This window comes from Ictalurus punctatus, chromosome 6 (genome assembly GCF_001660625.3).
Source record: "Ictalurus punctatus breed USDA103 chromosome 6, Coco_2.0, whole genome shotgun sequence".
In the NCBI taxonomy this organism is placed as follows: domain Eukaryota; kingdom Metazoa; phylum Chordata; class Actinopteri; order Siluriformes; family Ictaluridae; genus Ictalurus; species Ictalurus punctatus.
Window position 1 is genome coordinate 9,521,792 of NC_030421.2, and position 23,210 is coordinate 9,545,001.

General features: G+C 38.7%; 1 protein-coding gene across 5 annotated transcripts in view; it reads right to left on the minus strand.

The window, feature by feature from the left end:
- col6a3 (collagen, type VI, alpha 3) overlaps nt 1-15,703 on the minus strand; it is a 78,362-nt gene extending 62,659 nt beyond the window's left edge. The window contains exons 1-3 of one of the 5 annotated variants that reach the window (XM_053680840.1): nt 15,460-15,703; nt 14,754-14,802; nt 7,183-7,290 (exon numbers count right to left, since the gene is read on the minus strand). In XM_053680840.1, the coding sequence (XP_053536815.1) occupies nt 7,183-7,264 (82 nt within the window). In that variant the 5' untranslated portion in view covers nt 7,265-7,290; nt 14,754-14,802; nt 15,460-15,703. The remainder of the gene's footprint in view (nt 1-7,182; nt 7,291-14,753; nt 14,803-15,459) is intronic. The other 4 variants (XM_053680842.1, XM_053680839.1, XM_053680841.1 and 1 more) reach the window with 4 other exon arrangements.
- Nucleotides 15,704-23,210: the final 7,507 nt, after the last annotated feature.

Here is a 23,210-nt window from a genome sequence, read left to right on the forward strand (position 1 = left end):
AGGCGGTAATGTGTAATGGTGCCAGGTGGTAGTGTGTAATGGTGCCAGGCGGTAATGTGTCCATGCTCTGTATAGTTTCCTGTTCTAGTTTCATGCTCTAGTTAGAAGAGTGTTCATGCCATAGTTAGAAGAGTGTGCAGGCCATAGTTAGAAGAGTGTGCAGTCCATAGTTAGAAGAGTGTGCATGCCATAGTTAAATGAGTGTTTAGGCCATAATTTAATGAGCAGCATAATTTAATTTAGGCCATAATTTAATGTTATATATATATATATATATATATATATATATATATATATATATATATATATATATATATATATATATATATATATATATATATATATAATTTTTTTTTTTTTTTTTTTTACAGGTATGTGTTTGGGTAAAATTCACATGTTTATTTGTTTGATACTATAAACTACTGACAACATTTCTCCCAAAGTCCAAATAAAAATATTGTCATTTAGATCATTTATTTGCAGAAAATGACAACTGGTCGAATAATGCAAAGAAAATATGTTCAGATTCATTTTTAAACAACACAATTTTAACTTCAGAAATCACCATCCACACCTTGATTGACCTGACTGTGTGGCATTGAGCATTGTCCTGCTGGAAAAACCAATCCTCAGAGTTGGGCAACATTATCAGAGCAGAAGGAAGCAAGTTTTCTTCCAGGACAACCTTGTACGTGGCTTGATTCATTCATTCCTTCATAAAGACAAATCTGCCTGTTTGCAGTCTTGATGAAGCACCTGCAGATCATCATCCATCCTCCACCATATGTCACAGTGGGTGCGAGACACTGTAGCTTGTAGGCCGCTCCAGGTCTCCATCTAACCATTAGATAATCAGGTGTTGGGAAAGCTGAAAACTGGACTCATCAGAGAAGATGACCTTACTCCAGTCCTCTAGCTTTGTTGCCTCTAGGTCTGTAGCTTTGTTGTCCCCAATGTCTGCTGCGTGATCTTGTTCTTATGAATCGCTGTCTTTGAGATTTTAAGGATGGAAGCAACCCAATGCTCACTGTATCCCTCTAGTAAAGCCAGAATTGAACCCTTCTTTTTCTCACTCAAAACTTTCCTTTTCAACTCTTCTGGCATGGTCAATGGTGTTTTTTTTAAATATTCCAATTACTTTAAAATATGATTTGTAAGTTCGTTCACAATGATGCTCAGAAATGGGATAAGTGACTTGAACCCCTGTTGTTTGCAGTACGAAAGGTCTAACAAGCCTCCACAGGTTCTCTCCATTTGAATTATTGTATGGGCTTGAGCCTCATGGCGTCTTAGTTGTTATTAGCAGTAATTGAGTAGAGGGACCTTCTAACAGCAAAAATGAAATTTTGTACGTTCTGGACCTGAGAGCAAAACTCCACACCTAACATAGGAGAATTTGTGTCAGGCCCAAGAATGACAATCTCAACTGTATGTCAGTGGTACTCGACAAAGGGGATTTGCACCGGGAGATAAAGTACTTGTTTGACTTGTTTGACCCACGTTGAGCTCTAAATTACTCACAAAGTTGGAAGGACCCTTTGAGGTCACGCGGTGAGTCAGGGAAGTCAACTATGAGGTCATTCAAACAGATAAAGGCAAAGCACTTCAATGATATCACCTCAATCTCCTGAAACCATGGAGAGAGGTGGTTACTGTGAACAGTGGTTCACTAAAGGGAGGAGCTGGGACCATTGGTAAATCTAAAAGATGCAGCCCAATTTACTCTGGTCCCCTTTGGAGACCACTTCTCACCATCCCAGAGAGCACAGATTGTCAGGTTGCAAGGGGAATTCTGTGACTTTTTTTGCCTCTACCTGGATGCATGGACTTCACAGAGTACCACATTGAGACTCCTTCAGGTGTGGCTGTATGCAGCCACCCATACCGGCTAATTGAACACAGAAAATGTGGTTTGGGATGAACTTGAGTCCCACAGTGATTGGAGCAGCCTGTTGGTCTTGGTGCCCAAGGCCGGTAGGTCGGTCCGTTTTTGTGTAGATGTAGAGGGCTTGGGGTGTCAGCTGCAGGCCACTCCCCGGCCTGAGCCAAACAGTGGGGGTATGTGGCAGCGGACTGTGGACGGAGTGGAGGCAGGTTGAACAGGTAGGTAATGCATGATGATTCTTACCTGTGTCTTGTTACCGCCAACCTATTATGTGTCTCTTTGTGCTTTCAGGGACAGCCGTAATGAGAGTGAAAAAGTGGCATAGCTGGTGGCACCCGCTACACACAACCACATGCACACAATCCACAGAGTATGAACTTGAACTGTGAACTTGGTGGAACAAAAGCCACAGATTAGTGACTGAATCCTTTTCTGTTGAGTTTTTGAAAGTGTGCTGAAGAGCACAGACTAAATAAATGTGAGCCTGGAGCTCTGTTAAAATTTTACCTGCCTCCCCAGTTTTCCTTTGCACCCTCACACACTGGGGTTCTACAATCACATGATTGCTGCAGATTTGTCAGCTACACATTCATGCTGCGAATCTGCGAACCAAATTTGCTCTATTATCTATCTTCTGAAAATAACAAAATAGTAAAGTGAAGAGTGGTAATTGCCGAATACTCCCTGGAAGTTACCCTCACAGTCTTCACTTTCAGTCAAAAACTATGAAAATACTACCTACTTTATTGAATGTAGAACAACAAACCAGAATACACCTGTGTCTTTTCTTGATTTATTTGTTTGTGTTTGCTGCATAGTTACCAGATAAATGAATAACCATTTTCTTTAATGTGAATGTTAAATAATTATGAGGTTACTGATATTGACATGTCTTCTAATTTGTGTAATTACTGAAGCAGGCTAGTAATACGGTACTTACCTCTATGAGGTTGAGTCTTAGCAGTAATGCGCATGTCCATTGTGACTGAATGAAAGTTTTATGTAACCATAAAAAGTTACACTTAAAATTTAGGTTCTGGGCTGTAACCATACCCAAAAAAAACATATTGAGGCCAATATGAACATATAAATATGACATTATTAATTAATGAATAGCATTGTCCCTTTAAAGTCAATGATTTTTTTAAATTAATTTAAGCGATCAAAATAGATTAAAAGCATGATAAAAAAAAAAGTCTACACCCCATGCACACATTACATTTTCATGACCTCCATTTAGTAGCTTGTGGCTTAATTATCTTGTGCATACGAATAACTGTCATGTATGATATAAAAATGCAAAATAATAGAATATGCTGGATCAAGAGCCAAATAAAGAGGGTGGAAACGATTTTGTGAGATTAAACCAAATTTTCAGTAATTAGAGTGATAATTACAATTGTTTTATTCATGCAACAATATGTTGGTTTACATTCTATTCTAATAGTTCTGAAAGGGAGGACAGCATTCATTCTAGCTCAATTCCTGTACTTTGGCTGATGTGTTTAGTGAGTCTAAGGCCTCTGAGCTGGTAACTCAAAACCAAGACGCTTCAGTGGTAATAGAAGGCACATCAGACCTTTCAATGGCCCTCAAGAATCATTTCATCCTTTATCACCCTGTCTCTTAATTTTTTTTCATTGTAGAAGTTGATGTATATGAGAATGGCATAAAGGTGAGCCACTCTCAGCGCCACGGACAATGCTTCAGAACTACATCCATGCACTTTCTACTCCAGAAAGCTAAGCTCAGCAAAAAGAGACTATTATGTAGGAAACAGAGACTTCCTTGCATTTAAGATTTTCTAATTTAAGAAAAATTTAAGAATTTAATTTCTAATCCTGACTAATGATGGAAATCTTGAACTTCCCATGTGTCACAACTCAACATAAGCCTCGTTTATTCTGCTGTGATAACACATAGTGTCTTTCTTGTGCTGCAGAGAGGGGAATTGTGGGTACACAGAGACGTGCTAGCACTCAGCCTGCCCATGAGCTAACTACACTGTGCAGACCCGCATTGCTATGTGTCAGGTGAATGCTGATTGTTTTGTGGAGAGCGTGTCTAATTCGGTAAACTGTGCTGTCCCCACTGCCCCCTATAGGACACACTCATGTTAAGTGAGTGTCGGCGCAATCATTCAGATTACGTCCTCATTAACTGGGATAGATCTGAAAACTAAATTTTAATTTTAAAACACTCTCTGTCAGCACTGGCATTTTCAAACGTTTTCCAATAATTGCTCATCCATGCTGAAATGTCTGAAAATGCTTACATCCCTATACTGTGCATGCATAAAACCGTAAGAATGGAGTCACAAACTTCTCCTGAGTCTCAAGTATTACATCTAATATATTTTTAATAAATTGCTGCATGAAATATGTGGAAATTTTGCAAGTTTGACAACCACCCTCAGTAGCTTGGCTTATAAAATAGCACTTGTTTCAGCACATATTTTGCATTTTTTTAAAATACTGTGTGTACTAATAGTTATTTGTAAGCAGAACTTAATGAAGCAATAAGATAAATTAAGTGCATAAAATTGTAGGTAATTGTAATGTGTAGGCTATTTTATTGTTTTGAATTTAAAATTTTAGGTTGGTGAAATGTTAACATACAATAACAATATTAACAATAACAAGCTAATTGAGCATTCATCTGGTGTGCTTAGACATGGCTTGTTTATACCAATTTCCATCCCTCATGGATGAGGTTGGACAAATCTAAAAAAAAATTTAAAAAAAATAAATGCTGTCAGGATATTAATAGCATTCTCAGTCAATTTTTGCATTTTTCACTTTCTCTGTTGCATGATATTTATTCACCTTTATGTTTCACAAAATCATGAAAAGATCTAAAACATTAAAAGGGGTCAGTCATGGTCTGTGTATGCAGCAGGTTGATTGGCATGTTCGCATTTTTAAAAAAAGATTTCTTTTCGATCTCTCGATATGTATATTAGCCTTTCATGTTCACATTTTCCTATATAATGTAGACCATTATAAATATTGTATACAGTCTCTGCAACTGCACTCAAAAATTATTTTTTTTCTTGTTCAGTTTAATTAATTAGAATGAGCTAAAGTAACACAATTTTTGAACATTTTGTCAAAACCTAATTTCATTGTGTTCAATCCACCTAATATATTTTAACCTGAAGTTTAATTAATTAATTTGTTTTAAAACTACATGAATCATTCTTGTTACATAACTAACTGGGCAGTGGATCTGTAGTTCCCAGAATGCTTTGCAAGGGACTGCATTAGGAAAGTAAATTTAGGAATTGACTGTTATTTTATCCGTTTTTTCAGTAAAGGGAAAGACATGTTACCGTTTAATGTTCAGTTATGTTGGACATTTGAAGGAGTTTCTGTAATGTTTTTGAATTTTGTGGTTACCATTGTGCTGAACAGTGGTGCTTATGCTTAGGCTGTGGGTACTCAGTGATCTATACTAATGTCAGTACTGACAACAGTCTTTTCTTATTTGTTCATTATATACATTGTGTATAATGATAAATGAAACTGCTTGTTTAAACATAAGCAAATTAATTAAACCTCAGTAAATTAATGCAAAAAATTAAGTTGGACCAATATAAGAAAATTTTGTTTGACAAATGTAATAAAGTTAATTAAACATACTAGAGTAAATTAATTTGATCTAAACCAACTAAATTGTGTTGACCCGACTAAATTGATTTATTTTGAATGAACTAAGTTAAATTGTGTGTTAAAAATTTCTTCAATTAAGTAAGAGTAATGAATACATTTTTAAAATTTGATCATCTTCATTCTGTATTCAGTCACACCATGCAGACTCATGTTACAGAATTCAGTCATAACATTACCAGTCATGATGCTTTCTTTCATCTTTACAAACCCAGTGAAACCAAGGCAAATTAATTCAATTTCTAAGGATGCACCGATCACACTTTAATCCTCTTAATAACCCTGCCTGAATACTTGAGTTTATCTTGTTTGAACTTGTGTCAAACATCACGTGTAATAGTATTAGGCTTTATTCCCTTAACACAGTGATAATATCTTTGTACTTTCTGTGTCAGTTTCTCCTGTCAGCAATAAAACACTATGATTCACACTTTTTCACACCTGCCAGTTTTTGGGTTTCTAAATTAAGAACTTCTGATTAATTGTAGTGTACCCTACCATAATCAAAAAGCTCAGAAACTTTTTTAAATTGTTATTCAGATGGTGGAAAAAAACTGATCTATATGTCAAGCAGCAGCATGAGCAATGCACTAGCCAGCAAGACACAATTTATGTGCCAATTTGATGACAGAAAGGCATTGTATATCCTGACATTCACTCTCAATGGTACACTGCAGCACCCCTGACTATCAGAATTCCTTTAGTTGCAACTGCAGCTGCAAGTAAAATATCCATTGTTTAAGGGCTATATCATAACAGATCGGCACATAACCTGGTAATTTCTTTAAACTGTTCAATAAAATCTTAATTTTTAATTTTTGATCATTTAACTGATACCTTTGGAAAGATGAAAGAAGGTTCATCACTGTATTCAGCTGTAGAAGACCATTTCCACAGTTACAACACAATATGCTTTTACCATACACACATACAGAATAAGACATTGAGCTCAGAAGACAAAAGCTGTGGTGGGTAGCCATTACCAGTATATTGATTTTGTAAGGTTTTATTGCATTGATTTGAATATGGACTTCTATATGTCCTATAAGGATTTTTTTTTTCCTGTGGTAGAAAGTGAATAGTTAGATGGACTGAGAAACATTAGAAAAGAAAGAGACAAGACAGTTAACAAATAAAAAATAGGAAGATAGTTGAGACCCTAATCCTAGCTTTTTTATTAAACCAAAACACCAAAAAGCCAAAGAACGCATGGCCATAAAACGGTACTGTAATCAAAATACAGATAAAATACCATTAATGTAAAATTTAAATAAACAGGAAATCTAAACTATGAAAAATGTATTATTATCATGCAAAAAATGTGTGATTTACATCTTGAGTGAAAAAATGAGGCTAACAGTGCAGGGGAAAGGCTACTTGCATGTTATTTCAAAAGTCAGTATTAATAACTTCCTGAGTTATTAATAACTTCACTGTCAAAGAACACAACACTGTTAAAATATCAGAAAACGTATCCTTTTTCTATCATTTGCATCTCTATTATATTTATTTGATTATTAGTAAGTCATCACCACTGTCCTTCAGTTTCAAACAACTGCACCATCACATTTCAAGCCCATCAACCGATCTTCCTCAAAACCCTGATCTGCAATATGTGGGTAGACTTACCATCCTGAGCATTCACGTTTGGGAGGATGCCCAAAAACAGGACTCCCATAAGGGTGCACAGCAACAACCAATTTGTCCCCATTCTCCACACAAACACCAAAAGCACACCTGAAATAGGGAAGACTGTTATTTATATTTAATGTCAACATTACAATCAAATTACTATCAAATAAATAAAGGGTTAATTAACAAGGATTGCTGGGAAACGCTCATACATTTTTGTACCAACAATTTTAAGAAATTATTCAAACACTAACTTTACAATGCATGTAACAAGCAACAGTTACGACAAAAATAACAGTGCACGCTGACATATATTGTTTCACTGAACAGTGGTGCAGATTTTCCATTCAGTACGAGTGAGCAGTAGGTTCCTGTCAACAATTAAAACATTTAGTAGAAAAAGAATCTCATTACCTTCAGAATTAACATTATTATTGTACCACCTAGGCTGTATTCCAAGTGATCTTAGAAAGTTTGCATTATCATAAAGAGAGAAACTCCAGCTCCAACTTTTACATTTTGAAAATGTCAATGAGCACAAATTCATGTTTGTCTTTCATAAAATGGATCATAAAGGGCAGTGGGATATTTCACCCTGCTGTTTGCCTCTATAAGGCGTTATCACATCATCATGACCGCCCTTTTGTATTTAGAGTACAGAAGTGCTTGTAACACGTTTGCAACATTATACTCATGAGTTTTTTTTAAGGGTGAAGGTCCCAACAATAGAAAGAGCTGTTGGAGCAAATCCTAAAACATTTGCTTAGCTATATTTTCTCTGATCACTACTACTGAACAATTCCTTGAGTGTTTCATACAGAGTAGTAGCAAATGATCTGCTTGGGCAGCTCAGTTTTTGAGTTGAAACCAATGAGGGGGTTAGTGATTAACATAGAGAAATACTGTTGCAAGGTATGGTTTTAGCAGAGGGTGTAACGAGGGATGGAATTTGAGGTGCAAAGGTGAGGGGAATTAGTGAGAGGTTTCACCTGTGCATAATCATTCCTGTTTTATATAGCTCATGCCCTTTCTTCCCTGCATGTGTTTACGTGCATGGTCAGGTTTATTTCCGTAAAGCTGGTTTGTGACAATGTCCATTGTTAAAAGGGCTAAAATTGAATTTAAGTGAATTGAGAGTATCCACGAAAGCTGAAACGGAAAAGTTTACCTTGCAGAATTTTTTTGTTTTCAATTTGGTTGTTATGAAAATAAAAGGCTGAAAGGCTTAAAGCATGCCTCGGTCTCCTGTGTTTTCCTTGCACCCTCATGAGCTGTCAAACTTGTGCCAAAACGCAGAAGCTTGGGTAATGAAGAAACGCTGCTACCTTGCAGCAGCAGCAACATCATACTCGCTTCAGCCTGCAGAAAAACAAGCAGACACTCCATTTTCAGGTGGTGTCCAACCAGGCTGTGGATTGAACCAGGGCATTCTAGCTGGCATTCCATACCCTAACACACATAACCCCAGCTGATGACACAGAATAGTTTCTGGAAGTGTTTAAAAAGATGCAGTCCATGTGCGGCTGGCCCAAGAGCGAGTGGGGGCTGTGCATCCAAGCCTGCTTACAGGCAAAGCACAGCTAGCAGCCCACAATTTGCCAGCCACTAGTCAGCTATCAAGTGAGTGCAAGTCCAGTGCGAGTGTTTGAAAACAGTTTCCTTAAGTCTGTTATTTCTCTTCCTAACTTGTGTGTATTTTCTTCTTCTCCCTCTGTTCCCCAGGGGATCACCGCTTGTCCCCCAAGAACCGGAGTAGGGCCTGAGGCAGGTCTCCTGGAGTTGCAGAGAGCTAGGGCATTTTTAGTGGGAAGGGGGGGGTGACCCCAGATGGACGTGGATCAGGATCTGATCCAGGATCTCAGAATCTCTGTTGCCCACTTACCTCTGATAAGGAGTCAAAATACTGTGTACTGGTTACTATAAAAGGGGGTATACATCAGTCATTTGTGGACTCGGGTTTGCCCAAACCCTAGGACACCAATGCCCAATTCAATGCACAGCACTGGATACACACTGGGAGGTGAAGGTGTATTCATGGGGATGTGAACATTTATCCCTTGATGACATTAACAATTCAAAATAAGTGACAAACACATAGAGTAAAGGTGGTGGTTAGTTTGTAGGTTTTGATGTCTAGTATATTTAGAGTGGGTGTCTTCAGGAAAGGAGTCAGTATTAATACACTATATGGCCAAAAGTTTGTGGACACATACCCATCACTACTATATGAAGGCCTTCCCCAAACTGGTGTCACAAAGTTGGAAGTACACTGTTGTATAGAATGTCTTTGTATGCTGTAGAATTTCCCTTCACCGGGAATAAGAGGCCCAAATCTGTCTGAGCACAACAATGCCCCTGTGACCAGAGCGAGGTCCCTGAAGACATGGTTTGCCAAAGTTGGAGTGGAAGAACTCGAGTGTCCTGCACAGAGCCTCAACCCCAGTAAACCTTTGGGATGAACTGGAATGCTGACTGCATGCCAAGCCTCCTTAGTAAATATCACTGTCTGACCTAACTAATGCTCTTCCAGCTAAATAGGAACATCCGCACAGCCATGTTACAAAATCTAATAGAAAGCCTTCCCAGATGGCAGGATGTTATTATAACAGAAAAGTGGGAACTACAACTGGAATGGGATATTCAAAATGTACATATGAGCATGATGGCCAGGTTCCACAAATTTTTGGACTTATGGTGTTTGCATTTACAGGCCAGAGTGGGTTACCCTCCATTTTCTCATAACTGTCCCATATCATATTAATTTCAAACTTTTTAAAAGAGTGAATAGCTAGGTTTATATCAGGGTGACTGTGTTTTCAGAAATCTAGCTCTTGGATAAACAAGAGCCAAGTTGTTTCTATTTTTACCTGCATTGTTACACATTTTTATTTGTATTCTTTATTTTACATTTACTATCTTATTCTTGATGGCATTTACTGGCTTGCTATATTGAAAATTGCACCTTTGATAAAAAATCTCAATAATTCAAAAGCATAGAGAGCTATGAATAATGTCACTTGGACCTAATGTGTTCTTGTTACGCTCCCACCGGCAGATGGCACTGAGGCGTTGACATGCATGCACGGCTTTAAAGAGCACGCGTGCACGAGACTTTTGTATATGGACACGTGACTTTGTTTGTTTTGGTTTTTCCCTTGTTTAAGCATCGGTTGATGTTCGTGGGTGTGTCTTGATTTACTCCAGGTGTCTGTGATTTAGTATTGATTGTGTTAGTTATTTAAACCCCTCATGTTGCTGTGCACTTCGCGCAGTATTTGACTGAGTGTTTGAATGGTGAATGAGTTACGTGTGCTAAGCGGTCTTGTTTTCGTGTCCGGTTTCTGTTCCATGCCTCGTATCCAGTTTTCATGTTTAAAGCTTGATCATCTGATCCTGTCTAGACCGTGTTTCCTTGTTTATTGATTTAAGTTTCAAATAAAGACGCTGATCTGCGATTGCTTCTGCCTCCAGTCCCGTGTCGCTACAGAATACTGCGCCTACCATGCAGAAGCAGCAGGTCAACATGAGCACCGCCGAAGCTGCCGAGTTTGAGGCGTGGTGTCGCTCGTTCTGGGAACAGAGTCGCCAAATAAACAAAGAACTTGCTCAGCTCCACCGCCTTCTGAAGCAGTTGTAGCAAGCCGGGCCACGTGCCAAGTTCCCCTGCCCCCGCTGCCAGAGAGCTACGCCGTGCTACGCGGACAGCCGAGCTACACGGATTCCTGGGGCTTCCTGCCACCGGGGAACAATGCTGCGCTACGCAGGCAGCAGAGCTACCCGAACTCCTGGGCCTTCCCACTGCAGGGAGCTACACCATGCTAGACAGGCAGCAGAGCTATCCGAACTCCTGGGGCTTCTCACTGCAGGGCACTACACCACGCTAGACAGGCAGCAGAGTTACCCGAACTACTGGGGCTTCCCGCTGCCGGGGGACTACACTGCACAATGCAGGCAGCAGGAGGTCGCAGTCCCAGAGTCCCAGGCAAGGCTAACGTGGCGACCTTTGGGCCCCCGCCTGAGGTCAGATTAGCGGCCTGAGAGCTCCAACCCAAGACCCACGGGGAGGTCTCAGCTGCTGAAGAAGCTGTACCACTGCCCTGTCCTGCTGAGGAAGCTGTCCTGCTGCCCTGTCCTGCTGAGGAAGCTGTCCCACTGCCCTGTCCTGCTGAGGAAGCTGTCCCGCTGCCCTGTCCTGTTGAGGAAACTATCCTGCTGCCCTGTCCTGCTGAGGAAGCTGTCCCGCTGGCCAGCCCAGCCGAGGAACCTGTCCCGTTGTCCAGCCCCGCTGAGGGCGTCGTCCATCATTCCTGCGCCACTGAGGGCGTCGTCCAGTATTCCTGAACCGCTGAGGGCATCGTCCAGCATTCCAGCCCCGCTGAGGACGTTGTCCAGCATTCCAGTCCTGCTGGGGATGGCGCTCCGAGCTTCAGTCCCGCTGGGCGTGGTGCTCCGCCTGTCTGCTGCCCGGCGGAGGCCGCCCTATTTTCCAATGCAGCGAGAGACAGATCACACAAGGGCCCCAGACCTCCTTTGGAGGGGGGTTCTGTTAAGCTCCTGCTGGCAGATGGCACTGCGGCGTCGACATGCACACGTGGCTTTAGAAAGCGCACGTGCACGAGACTTTTGTATATGGACACGCGACTTTGTTTGTTTTGGTTTTTCCCTTGTTTAAGCATTGGTTGATGTTCGATGGTGTGTCTTGATTTACTCCAGGTGTCTGTGATTTAGTATTGATTGTTAGTTATTTAAACCCCTCATGTTGCTGTGTACTTCGCGCAGTATTTACATTAACTGAGTGTTTGATTGGTGAATGCGTTACGTGTGCTAAGCGGCCTTGTAATCATGTCCAGTTTCTGTTCCATGCCTCGTATCCAGTTTTTATGTTTAAAGCTTGATCATCTGTTCCTGTCTAGACCACATTTCCTTGTTTATTGATTTAAGTTTCAAATAAAGATGCTGATCTGTGATTGCTTCTACCTCCAGTCCCGTGTTGTTACAGTTCTATATGTGGAAAGTTCAAACCTAAAATGTTCTATGGCTACAAATTATTTTACACATTTAAATAATATTTGAATCCTGATTAGATTATGTCAATAAAACTGTATTGAGATGGTTTGTGGAATATATATATATATATATATATATATATATATATATATATATATATATATATATATATATATATATATATATATATATATATAAGGAATTACTCCCCGCAAAATGTTTGTGAAGCACTGCTTTCTAAGGTCATAGACTATCACAACACAACTGGGGGTTATATCCAATGTTCACAGAACCACATTTATACACGCATAATGAAAAAATATTGCAATTAAATTTTCTCAAAAAGGTAACTGTTTTCACACTTGAAATCTCTGTAAATTTAAACTAAGTATATTTTAAGTATTTAATTAACATGGCAGTAAATGAAGATGAGTTGACAAAGCATATATTGCACAGAAAAATTATTTGTTGAGTGGTATATTTCATATCCAGTAAATATTAATATATAAAAAAGCTTGTTATATATTACCAGTTGTTATTATATTATATTAAAGTTTTTAAATTGCATTTCTTTCAGAATTGTGGAATTAATTATTATTAATTTAAAAGAAGGCTTAAAAGGCAGAACTATCTGTATCGGCCGATATCACTCTGAATCTGCTGAGAAATTTAGTATCATGTATCTCTAGTAAAAATCCTAAATTTATTTTAGTCATATTTATTGAATCAATAAATCAGGTTTTTTCATTGTGGCTAAAGCTTTTTGATGTAAAATTGTGTCAATATTAGGTTTTTTTTTTTTTTTATCTAATTCCTTAAAAACAGAGGTTCTCAACCTTTTGTAACTAAAGCCCCCCCCCCCCATATTGGAGGAGTCCAGGTATGATGATTAGCTATATATATATATATATATATATATATATATATATATATATATATATATATATATATAACATATCTACAAATAACTTTTATGACTTAATGATGAAGGGCGCGTCTCGTTATCCAGGACATTGTTAAACTCTGGCCCTCAGCCCCTCACTGAACACAGCAGACGCAGAGAGAGTGTGAGTACAGCGGGAAAGAAAGACCTCGCGCTTGCAGGACAGTACTGCCGACATTTGGAAAGTTGTTAAGGTTTGTCCAAAAAATCGCAAGATTTGTCGCTAGGCGCTTTTTTTTTTTTTTTTTTTTTGTTACTAAAGGAATCTGAAAAGTCGCTAAATTGGCAACACTGGTCTGCACTGACAGCTAGATAAAGGGCAGGCTAAACTCCGCCTCTCCGCAGCAAAAAGTACAAAGGAAGAGGGAATGGTTATGGAATAGTTCAATTTATGCACAATCTATTTGAAGAGCAATAAAATACACATAGTACCCAAATGATGCCCTGCCTGTAGTGTTTTTTTGTTTGTTTTTTTGTTTTACAATTTGCGTCCCCTTCCGATTTCTCCTCGACCCACAGTTTGAGAACCACTGCCTTAAAACAACAATAATCAAAATGTATTAGGCATACCAGTAATGGAACATGTAGTACCCCCAAATGGTATGGAAATTTGTTTTGAGACCTGAACTTTTGGGAGTTACCAAGTTGTAGGAAACAAAATCTATATAAATGATTAATGTATAAGTATTTGCATAATTTTCTAATTTTAAAATTTGGGTTCAATTTGACACTAATACAACTAGAAACAGTGTGTGTGTGCGTGCGCATCATGTGATCCCAATAAAAATACCTGTTTCTGGAATAACTCAGTCGGTCGGTGACTAAGAGTATAAGACTATTATTTATTTATTTGTCAGTGAGGAGGCTTTTTTTTTTTTTTTTTTAAAGATTTATAATAGTCTAATTCATAAGTTAATAATTTTCTGGGTTCTAAAATTATTATTTACTATTAATTTCAATATAGTCTGTTTAATGCAGGAAAAATATTCAACAGTAAACTTTAAGCTTCCCAGTTGCTATCAAACTAAACAACACCTCCCCCTTCTGTCACAGTGAGCTGGAGTACTGAGGTTAGGCAAGGGTTCTGCTGCACTACAGGCTCTTTTGCATTGTCCTGCACTAATCACCATAGTTATAGAAAACTGTAGCTTATAACAGGTACACTTGTAACCCAGTAAACTGTAACTTAGTTATTATTCACAGAGCACTATCTGCTTAACTCTGGCAATTAATTGTTAACATTGTCACCATATTGTCAACTTGGAACCTAACTACTGACATTGTCACACATTGTTATACGTGCTGTTTTGTAGTAATTTCTGTTACTTCTGTTTCTGTACACGGTTATAGAACAACTGTTGGTAAGAAAATTCCCACCACGATGAATAATAAATGAAAGCAGGCAGGCTGGCATGAACATACAGATTCATAATCAAAAAATGAATGATATTCATGTATCTGAAACAGGTAAACAATTAGCAGTAGTAAAGAAAGCAACTAGTAAAGAAGTTGTCTTGTGTGAGTAAAATGTGATTATGAATTCCAATACTACTTCTTCAAAAAAAAAAAGTGCATAGACTAGTGGGGGAGAGTTACGCAAACATCTGTTTCCGTTTACCTTGGCTTTTTGCTTCCCTCTTAACTTTCCCAGGTTTCCTTGCATCTGGCTGAGGATATGGAAAAAAATATCTCATGGCACTCTCTTTACTGCCCAGAAAACCAGCATACATAGCGCTAGGCATCATAAAGCCAAAGATTATCGCTACCTTCTAGCATCTAATTCACACCAGATGTAGATGTTTTATTTAACACTCAGCTTGGTCTTGCAAATAATAATAATAATAATAATAACAATAATAATAATAATAATAATAATAATTCAAGCACAAATATGTTGCAAGTGTTGCAAGAAAATAGCCTCACCCTTGGACAATAAGTGCATAGTGTGCTTTTACTCTGCAGCATTGATCTCACCCTACTCTGTACTGCTTCTTGCTGCACACAGAAATAGACTTTCTTTTACATGCTCTGTTTTTTTTCCCCCCAGTAAGATTAAGATTTGCTGTGAACAATGTCCATTTATTTCAACAAAGCACAACAAAAGTTTCATATATAGACACTAACACGAAGTGTGACCAAGTATTGCCTTTATGAATACAAATGAACTTACAATGTTAAAAAAAGTTTGGAAAAATTAACTTACACACATACTGTATGTGTACAATTTACCAAACACTCATTTAAGTACCTATATATCTTCAGTTTGATTTACTTGCTCCAGTGAACCATGCTTTATTCACCAAATGCAGTCATTTTTTACTTACCCTGGGTGATAAATGGTGTATTCTGCAGAGGATTTTCAAGATCTGCAAGACACTCTAATATATTATCTTCCTGCTATGTCCCATCAGTGAGCTTGATGGATTATTAAATCCAAGGCAGTGATAACTGAATGGGTCCTAAGGAGTTACTGAGAGACACCAGTGCATGACACAGAGTTACTCATCAGGACATCCAGTTCTGTTCTCCAAAAGAGAAGTGGCACAGACTCCAACCCTGGGACAGGACACATTCACATAAAACTTGGAAAATTGCCATAGAATTCTTCTGTACCTCCCACTTTCTTCAGAGCGAAAGAGAAGGAAACAATCTCAAAGAGAAAAAAACAGTGAAGACTTACAAATGAGAAACAGACATTCTGGACTGTATGAGGAGAGTTATGTCACTGCCAAAATGCTCCATCAACTTCTTCTAACACCCCCCACCCCCCACCCCCCCACCACCACCACCTTTTATTTTCCAGATGACGATTATTCTGTTTGGGGTTATCTTTATATCCTAGGTTTCCAAACAGCATTTTAAGATTTTAAGAATCTTCATTCAATAAGAATGTGAATTCAATAAGAATATGAAACTGTATCTCTAACTATTTGTAAATTATGTTAATTTAAATTCAATGTTGAGAAAGTTGTTTAAAGCCTGTAAGGCAACATGCAACATGACCAATAGATCTAAAATGCCAGGCTACATACAGCTGGCTGAGCTTGAAATACCATTCCATGTCTGATGCATTTTCCCAATGAAAGTTATCTGGATTCAGAGCAAGTCAGAACTTCAGAACTCCACAAGCATGTCAGCTAAAGCAGAGGTTCTCAACCTTATGTAAGTAAGCAAGCCCAAGCCTCCCCTATCATGTGGCTTCCCCCCCGATCGGAGGAGACCAGGTATAATGATTCTATATAAAATCTATCTATATATAACCTAAAATATAATATAGACAGAACGTGGGGGTTTTCATTTATGCACATTCTATTTGAAAAGCAATAAAATACACTAAGTACCAATGATGCCCGGTCTGTGTTTTGCACCCCCTTCCGATCTCTCAGCGCCCCCCTGGTTGAGAACCACTGAGCTAAAACACTAGAAGCTCTATAAGCTGTTTAACTTGTGGTTATGACAAAGAAGCTCATTTTCCTGCTGAAGGCCTTATTAGCAGAGACTATGACCATCCAAAATAATTCCATTATTGAACAACACAGTCTGCCATCAGATCAATATGTCTATTAATATTGTTGACCAGGTGGTGAATAAATTAAAACAATCAGTTCATTAAACAAATCAACATATATTAGGAGAGACACAGCTGATTATGTTTGTGATTTACAAAGAACAGTATGACATCAGTGAGCATATTATGTTTTGCAAAAAATCTATGCTGATGATTATTGGTGTGGACAATTTTTTAATGTTATTGATAGCTTTTTCAAAGGACATGAGATAAATTAGAAATAGTACATTTATGTACTGAAGAGGCAACAGCAATGGCAAAGAAAGTACACAGGCTGGTCAAGAAGATAAAAGCCTGTCATATGGTAAAAACACTGCATTGAATGCTATTTTCAGATATTTAAAAAAAAATTGTGTGCTTCTCAAATATATCTAGGATTATTCCCTCCATATGTATGGGCGTACTAAAATAATCTCAGTAACAATCTTAATATAATAATAATAAAATAATCTTAGCTACTGTATTATCTAATCTCTTTTTGTTATTAGATTAGTGTATTCTTTATTTAAGATTTTTTTTTGCACCCTGTAACCTAGCAAATGTTTTTCAACAGGTTTGACTCACCAACGCAGGCCAAACCACCGTTCACCTCCACAAATGTCCCCATTCACACCTCCAAGATGGCTGTCCCCGTTCACACCTCAACGGCCCCTTCCTTCACAGGCCTCCCTGTGGCATGAAAAGATTGGGGCATGGGAGTCATAGCCCACCTCTTCTCACCAGCAGACAACACAATGACAGAGAATGACATCATAACACCTCCCACATCCAGGAAAACAGCATCACCACCAACACCACCTCCCCATATCCACACCCCAACCATATCCCCAACCACCACTGTCATCACGATCACAACCAGCCAGCTGAGACAGCTTTGATGTTACTCCTCCTGCTTGTGCTGCTGTGTCCCCTATGGGGGATCAATAAAGGTACAGCTTATCTTATCCTAAGCAACTCTCCTGAGTTTATTAGGTAAATGTGGCAGGCACCCTGTGTGGTGACTCTAACTCTTTACCCAAGGTGCTCCTCTGTTTACCCAAGTATCACAAACATATGGTGGATATAAAAAGTCTACACACACCTAAGAAGAGAAGAAATAGCAGGTTTTTGTGATTAAAAAAATGAATCCAAGATTAATAATGTCAGAACTTTTTCTACCATGTGAAATCACAAACTATAAAAAATTTTGAAATGTACAAATTTCTCAGAAGTACTGGGTGCTCCCTACATGTGACAACAATTTCCTGTGTTCTTCACAAATCTGGGCTATAAGAGTAGGATGGCTAGATGGAAGCCAAGACATACATATTTTGAATTCTATTTTGCAACTAAATCTTGTGGCAAAATGTTTTATGGTCTGATGAGACCAAGGTTGAACTTTTTGGCCATAACTTGGCCGTTGAACCTTTGGCCATAATTTCAAAACATACAGTGTTTGGTGCAAAAAAAAAAAAAAAAATCTGTGGAGTGACCTAAATAGGGCTGTGCACAGAATATGCCCTATGCATATGCAATATGATAGATCTAGAACATTTTTACAAGGAGGAGTGGGAAAATATTCCAAAGTCAAGATGTGCCAAGTTGACTTTTACTCAAAAAGACTAAGTGCTGTAATAAAATCAGAAGTTGCTTCCATAAAGTATTTGTTTAGGGGTGTACACACTTGTGCAACCAGTTATTGTAGATTTTTCATTTTGTTTCCCATAAAATATTTTTATTTTTTTTCACAGAGTCTTCTTTGCAAAGGTCTAATAACATTTCACTGCTTGGGTTCAGATCCTGGAGGCTGTTCCTCCTAATCATGCTCCAAGTATTTCTTTAATTTCCAACATGACAAAAAGCTGTTGCATTTCAGAATATTCAGCCTTCTTAGAGAAAGTTGAGGAGGTGTATGAGGTGGTACCTTCTACCTTTAGCAAGCACAGAGGTCTAATAACATAACCCTGCTTGGGTTTAGATTCTGGAGGAGGAAATATAGTTGATAAATATGAATATATATGAATATAAATCTACACCAGCATTTCTGTGAAGCTGCTTTGTGACAATGCCTATTGTTAAAAGCATTATTATATATATATATATATATATATATATATATATATATATATATATATATATATATATATATAAATATATATAAATATATATATAAATATATATATATATATATATATAAATATATATATAAATATATATAAATATATATATATATATATATATATATATATATATATATATATATATATATATATATCAGACCATTTTAGAGACCATTTGGTGAAAGGTCTATTTGGAGAAACTGCACGTTTTAATACTGCATGTCATGTTGAGATTCTTTTGTTACACAGATCTGGCAATCTGGTGTGTGTGTGTGTGTGTGTGTGTGTGTGTGTGTGTGTGTGTGTGTGTGTGTGTGTGTGTGTGTGTGTGTCAGTGGAGTGTTTGAGTATTGAGGAGTCTTATGACTCGGGGGGAAGAAGCTGTTACACAGTCTGGCTGTGAAGGCCCAAAAAATTCAGTACTTTGTTCCATACGGCAGGAGGGTGAGGAGTTATTGTGAGGGGTGTGTGGGGTCATCCACAATGCTGGTGGCTTTGTGGATGCAACATGTGGTGTAAATGTCTATGATGGATGGTGGAGAGACCTCAATGATATTCTCAGCTGCCCTCAATACCCTCTGCAGGGTATTGCAATCCGATACGGTGCAATTTCCAAACCAAGCAATGATGCAGCTTCTCAGGATGCTCTCAATAGTTCCTCTATGGAATGTTGTGAGGATGAGGGATGGGAGATGCTGCTGGGATTTCTTAGTTATGGAGCTGATGTTGGGGGACCAGGTGAGGTTCTCTGCCAGGTGACCACCAAGGAATTTGATCTCCACGGAGGAGCTGTCAATGTTCAGTTAACAACCATCTCTTTTGTTTTGTCCACATTCAGAGACAGGTTGTTGGCTCCACCCCAGTCCATTAGCCGCTGCACCTAGCTGCTGCACCTCCATCTCTGTATGCTGACTCGTTCTTGCTGATGAGACCCACCACAGTTGTGTCATCGGCAAACTTGATGATGTGATTGGAGCTGTGCAGTGCTACAGAGTCGTGAGTCAGCAGAGTGAACAGCAGTGGACTGAGCACACAGCCCTGGGGGCCCCCATGCTGAACTGACTGTGGTCTCCCAGTCAGGAAGTCCAGGATCCAGTTGGAGAGGGAAGAGTTCAAGCCCAGCAGGTTCAGATTTCTATTCAGGTGCTGAGGAATGACTGTGTTGAATGCTGAACTGAAGTCTATGAACAGCATTCATTCATAGGTGTCCTTTTTGTCCAGGTAGGTGGGGGACAGATATAGGGTGGTGGCGATGGCATCGTTTGCCTCTTGGCATTCCAGTGGCCCTTTAACATAGGAACTTTAATGTTTTTTTTTTTATCAGTGTAATTAGGAGAACTTTGCCATTTACACAACTGTATGTGGTATGTATATACTCATGCAATATGCTGTTGGAAAGCTAAGAATCTTGTGATTCAACTGATATAAACTGTTTAAAGATACAATCACAACAGCAGCTACAATCAGCATCTATGTCAGACTACCAACATAACAACAAAGGAACACCACATGGAGCCAACTCTCCTTTAAAGCCTCATAGCAGTTCAATGAAGAATAACATCCCAATAAACTACCAAACGTCGAAACAATCCAATTATGTAAAAATATTTAGTCCAAAACACGTTTTGCATCAATAAATCCACAAGAACTGCAGCCACGTCGTTCCAAATCATCTCAGAAGACTTCATTGTTCTCCTTATCTACGCAGTGCACGAGTGAACACACCTAAATGCTAGAGCTCACAATGGCCCCCGGGCTAAGATCTATCGAATGACACCTCATATGAACCAATAGGAGCTTCCATGTCCTGTCTCTAGGCTTCAAAAGCCAATGAAAGACTGTGCTGCAGCAAGCTCCTTCCCCCTTTCCTAGGTAAAAACCGCAAGCTGTGTAATGGCATCTGTGCAGAGGACTTGTAGATCATAGATAGCCAATGAACTGCTGAAAAAATTATACCTTGCTTCACGGGTGTGTTTCAACACTTCAACTCAAAAGTCCCTGCATAACGCTCTGTAACCAAAGGCACAGGAGCATGTAAAAGTGCACAAAGGTTTCAAGTATGAATATACATATGAAATTATATATAAATATACATTTTGTAGATTGCTGAATATGTGATATGATAATTATAAGAAAAATCAAGAGTAACAGCCTTTTTATCCTAGTTATGTGTACATGGTTATCAAGGGCCCTTTGGAGTCTCCAAAAGGTTTGGTAGAAAAACACATGGACATGCCCATAGAAAAACATGTTACATTTATTTTTATTTGGCATTGTCATCAAATTTGAACTTGGACAGCATCATGTTGTGGTCCAATTGTGTTTTCTAGCCAATGGCTCGCAGCTGTGGGCATCTGTAGGCCCCTGTATAGCAAAAAAAAATAATAAGGCAGAAAAGAAACTTCTGTTTCAGTGTGTTCAAAGCACTTACAGTGATTCTATCCCCTTTCAAAAGTGACCAAAACCATGCATGTGCTCCAAATGATTCAAGAACAGCTATAATTTTAATTTGGGTATGGCTTGGATAGGCGTTTTAGCTAATTTTACTGAAACTTCATGGGGCTAAGCGGTTGGGATGATACACTAATTGCAGGGGTCCAGTGAGGGGGAGCAGCAGGGTCTTGATGTGATAAGCCTTTTGAAGCACTTCATGATGTTGGGTTTGAGTGTGACAGGACTGTAGAAGTTTAGGCAGGACACTGAAGGCTTTTTTTTTGTCAAGGGGACAATGGTGGTGACCTTGAAGCACACTGGAATGACGCTGCTGCTCAGTAAGAGATGTTGAAGATGTCAGTGAGAACATACATATCTTGTTTTGAGTTCTGGGTTTCACCTGTGAAGATTGCATTTGTTGTTAAAAAGGATCAACCAACATAAAGACCAGAGAGCTGTCTATGGGAGAAAAACAAACCATTTTGAAGCTTGGAAAAAGAGGGAAATCAGTCAGAGCATTTGGACAAGCACTGGGCATGGCCATTACAACAGTTTGAAGTGTTCTGAAAAAGAAAGAAACCATAGGCATACTAACAACCAGACATGGAAAAGGTTGTCCAAAGTGATGGAAAGGACAAAGTGTGGCGAAAAAGAATCTGCTCATGATCCAAATTATATGAGCTCATTGGTTATGAACAGTGGAGGTAGTGTCATGGCTTGCATGGGTGCTTCTGAAATGGACTCACTAATCTTTTTTAATGATGTAACTCATGATGGTAGCAGCATAATCAATTCAGAAGTCTGAACAGAATTCAGAAGACAGAAAAAATATGTCTGCCAATTTACAGATAAATTCATCCAATATAATTGGGAGGAACTTCATCATGCAGCCAGACAATGACTCAAAATGCACTGCCAACACAACAAAGGACTTCATCTGCATGGAAAAAGTGGAAGGTTTTAAACTGGACAAGTCAATCACCAGCCCTTAACTCAACTGAACATTCAATTCACCTCCTGAAGAGGAGACTGAAGGGAGAAACCACTTAAAACAAAGAACAAACAATACAAGCTGCAGTACAAGCCTGGCAAGGCAACACAAAAGAAGAACGCAACAGTTTTGTGATATGAATGGGTCAGCAGTTTGATGCAGTTTTTGCAAGCAAGGCACACAGAACCATATAAGAGTTACATACTTTAAGACTATCTGTTCCTATACATTTGCTCACCAAAACATTTTGGGGTCTGCCACCAAAGTGCCATGTTCTACAACCCCAATTCCGAAAAAGTATGGAAAATGCTAACAAAAACAAAGAGGAGTGATTTGTAAATGTACTTTGACTTGTATTTAAACAAAATACGTAGAAAGGTATTCAATGTTTTATTTAATCAACTGCATAGTTTTCTGAAAGTAAACGTTTATTTTGAAATTGATGCATTTTCCAAAAAAGTTGGGATACGGTCAGTTTAGGACTAAAAGCGATGTGACAAGTTGAAATAAGAAGTTGATGTGAAATAGGGGAGGCAATCATCTAATCATAATGTATATAAGGAGCCTCCAAAAAAGGCCTAGTCCTTCAAGAGCAAGGATGGGTCGAAGCTCGCCAATCTGCCAACAGATTTGTCGGCGATTAATCCAACACTTTGAGAACAACATTCCACAAAGACAAATCGGTAGGATTTAGAATTTCACCTTCTACAGTGCACAGTATAATTCTTCTGCTGACTTATTTGGGCTAAGTCTCATCTGAGATGGACAGCAGCACAGTGGATCCGTTTTTTGTTGTCTGACGAGTCAACATTTCAAATTGTTTTTGTACAAAACAGCCATCGTGTTCTCCGGGCCAGAGAGGAAAAGGACCATCCAAGCTGTTATCACTGTCCGGTCCAAAAGCTGTCTGTCATGGTATGGGGGTGTGTCAGTGCCCATGGCATGGGTAATTTGCACATCTGTGAGGGTACCATTAATGCAGAA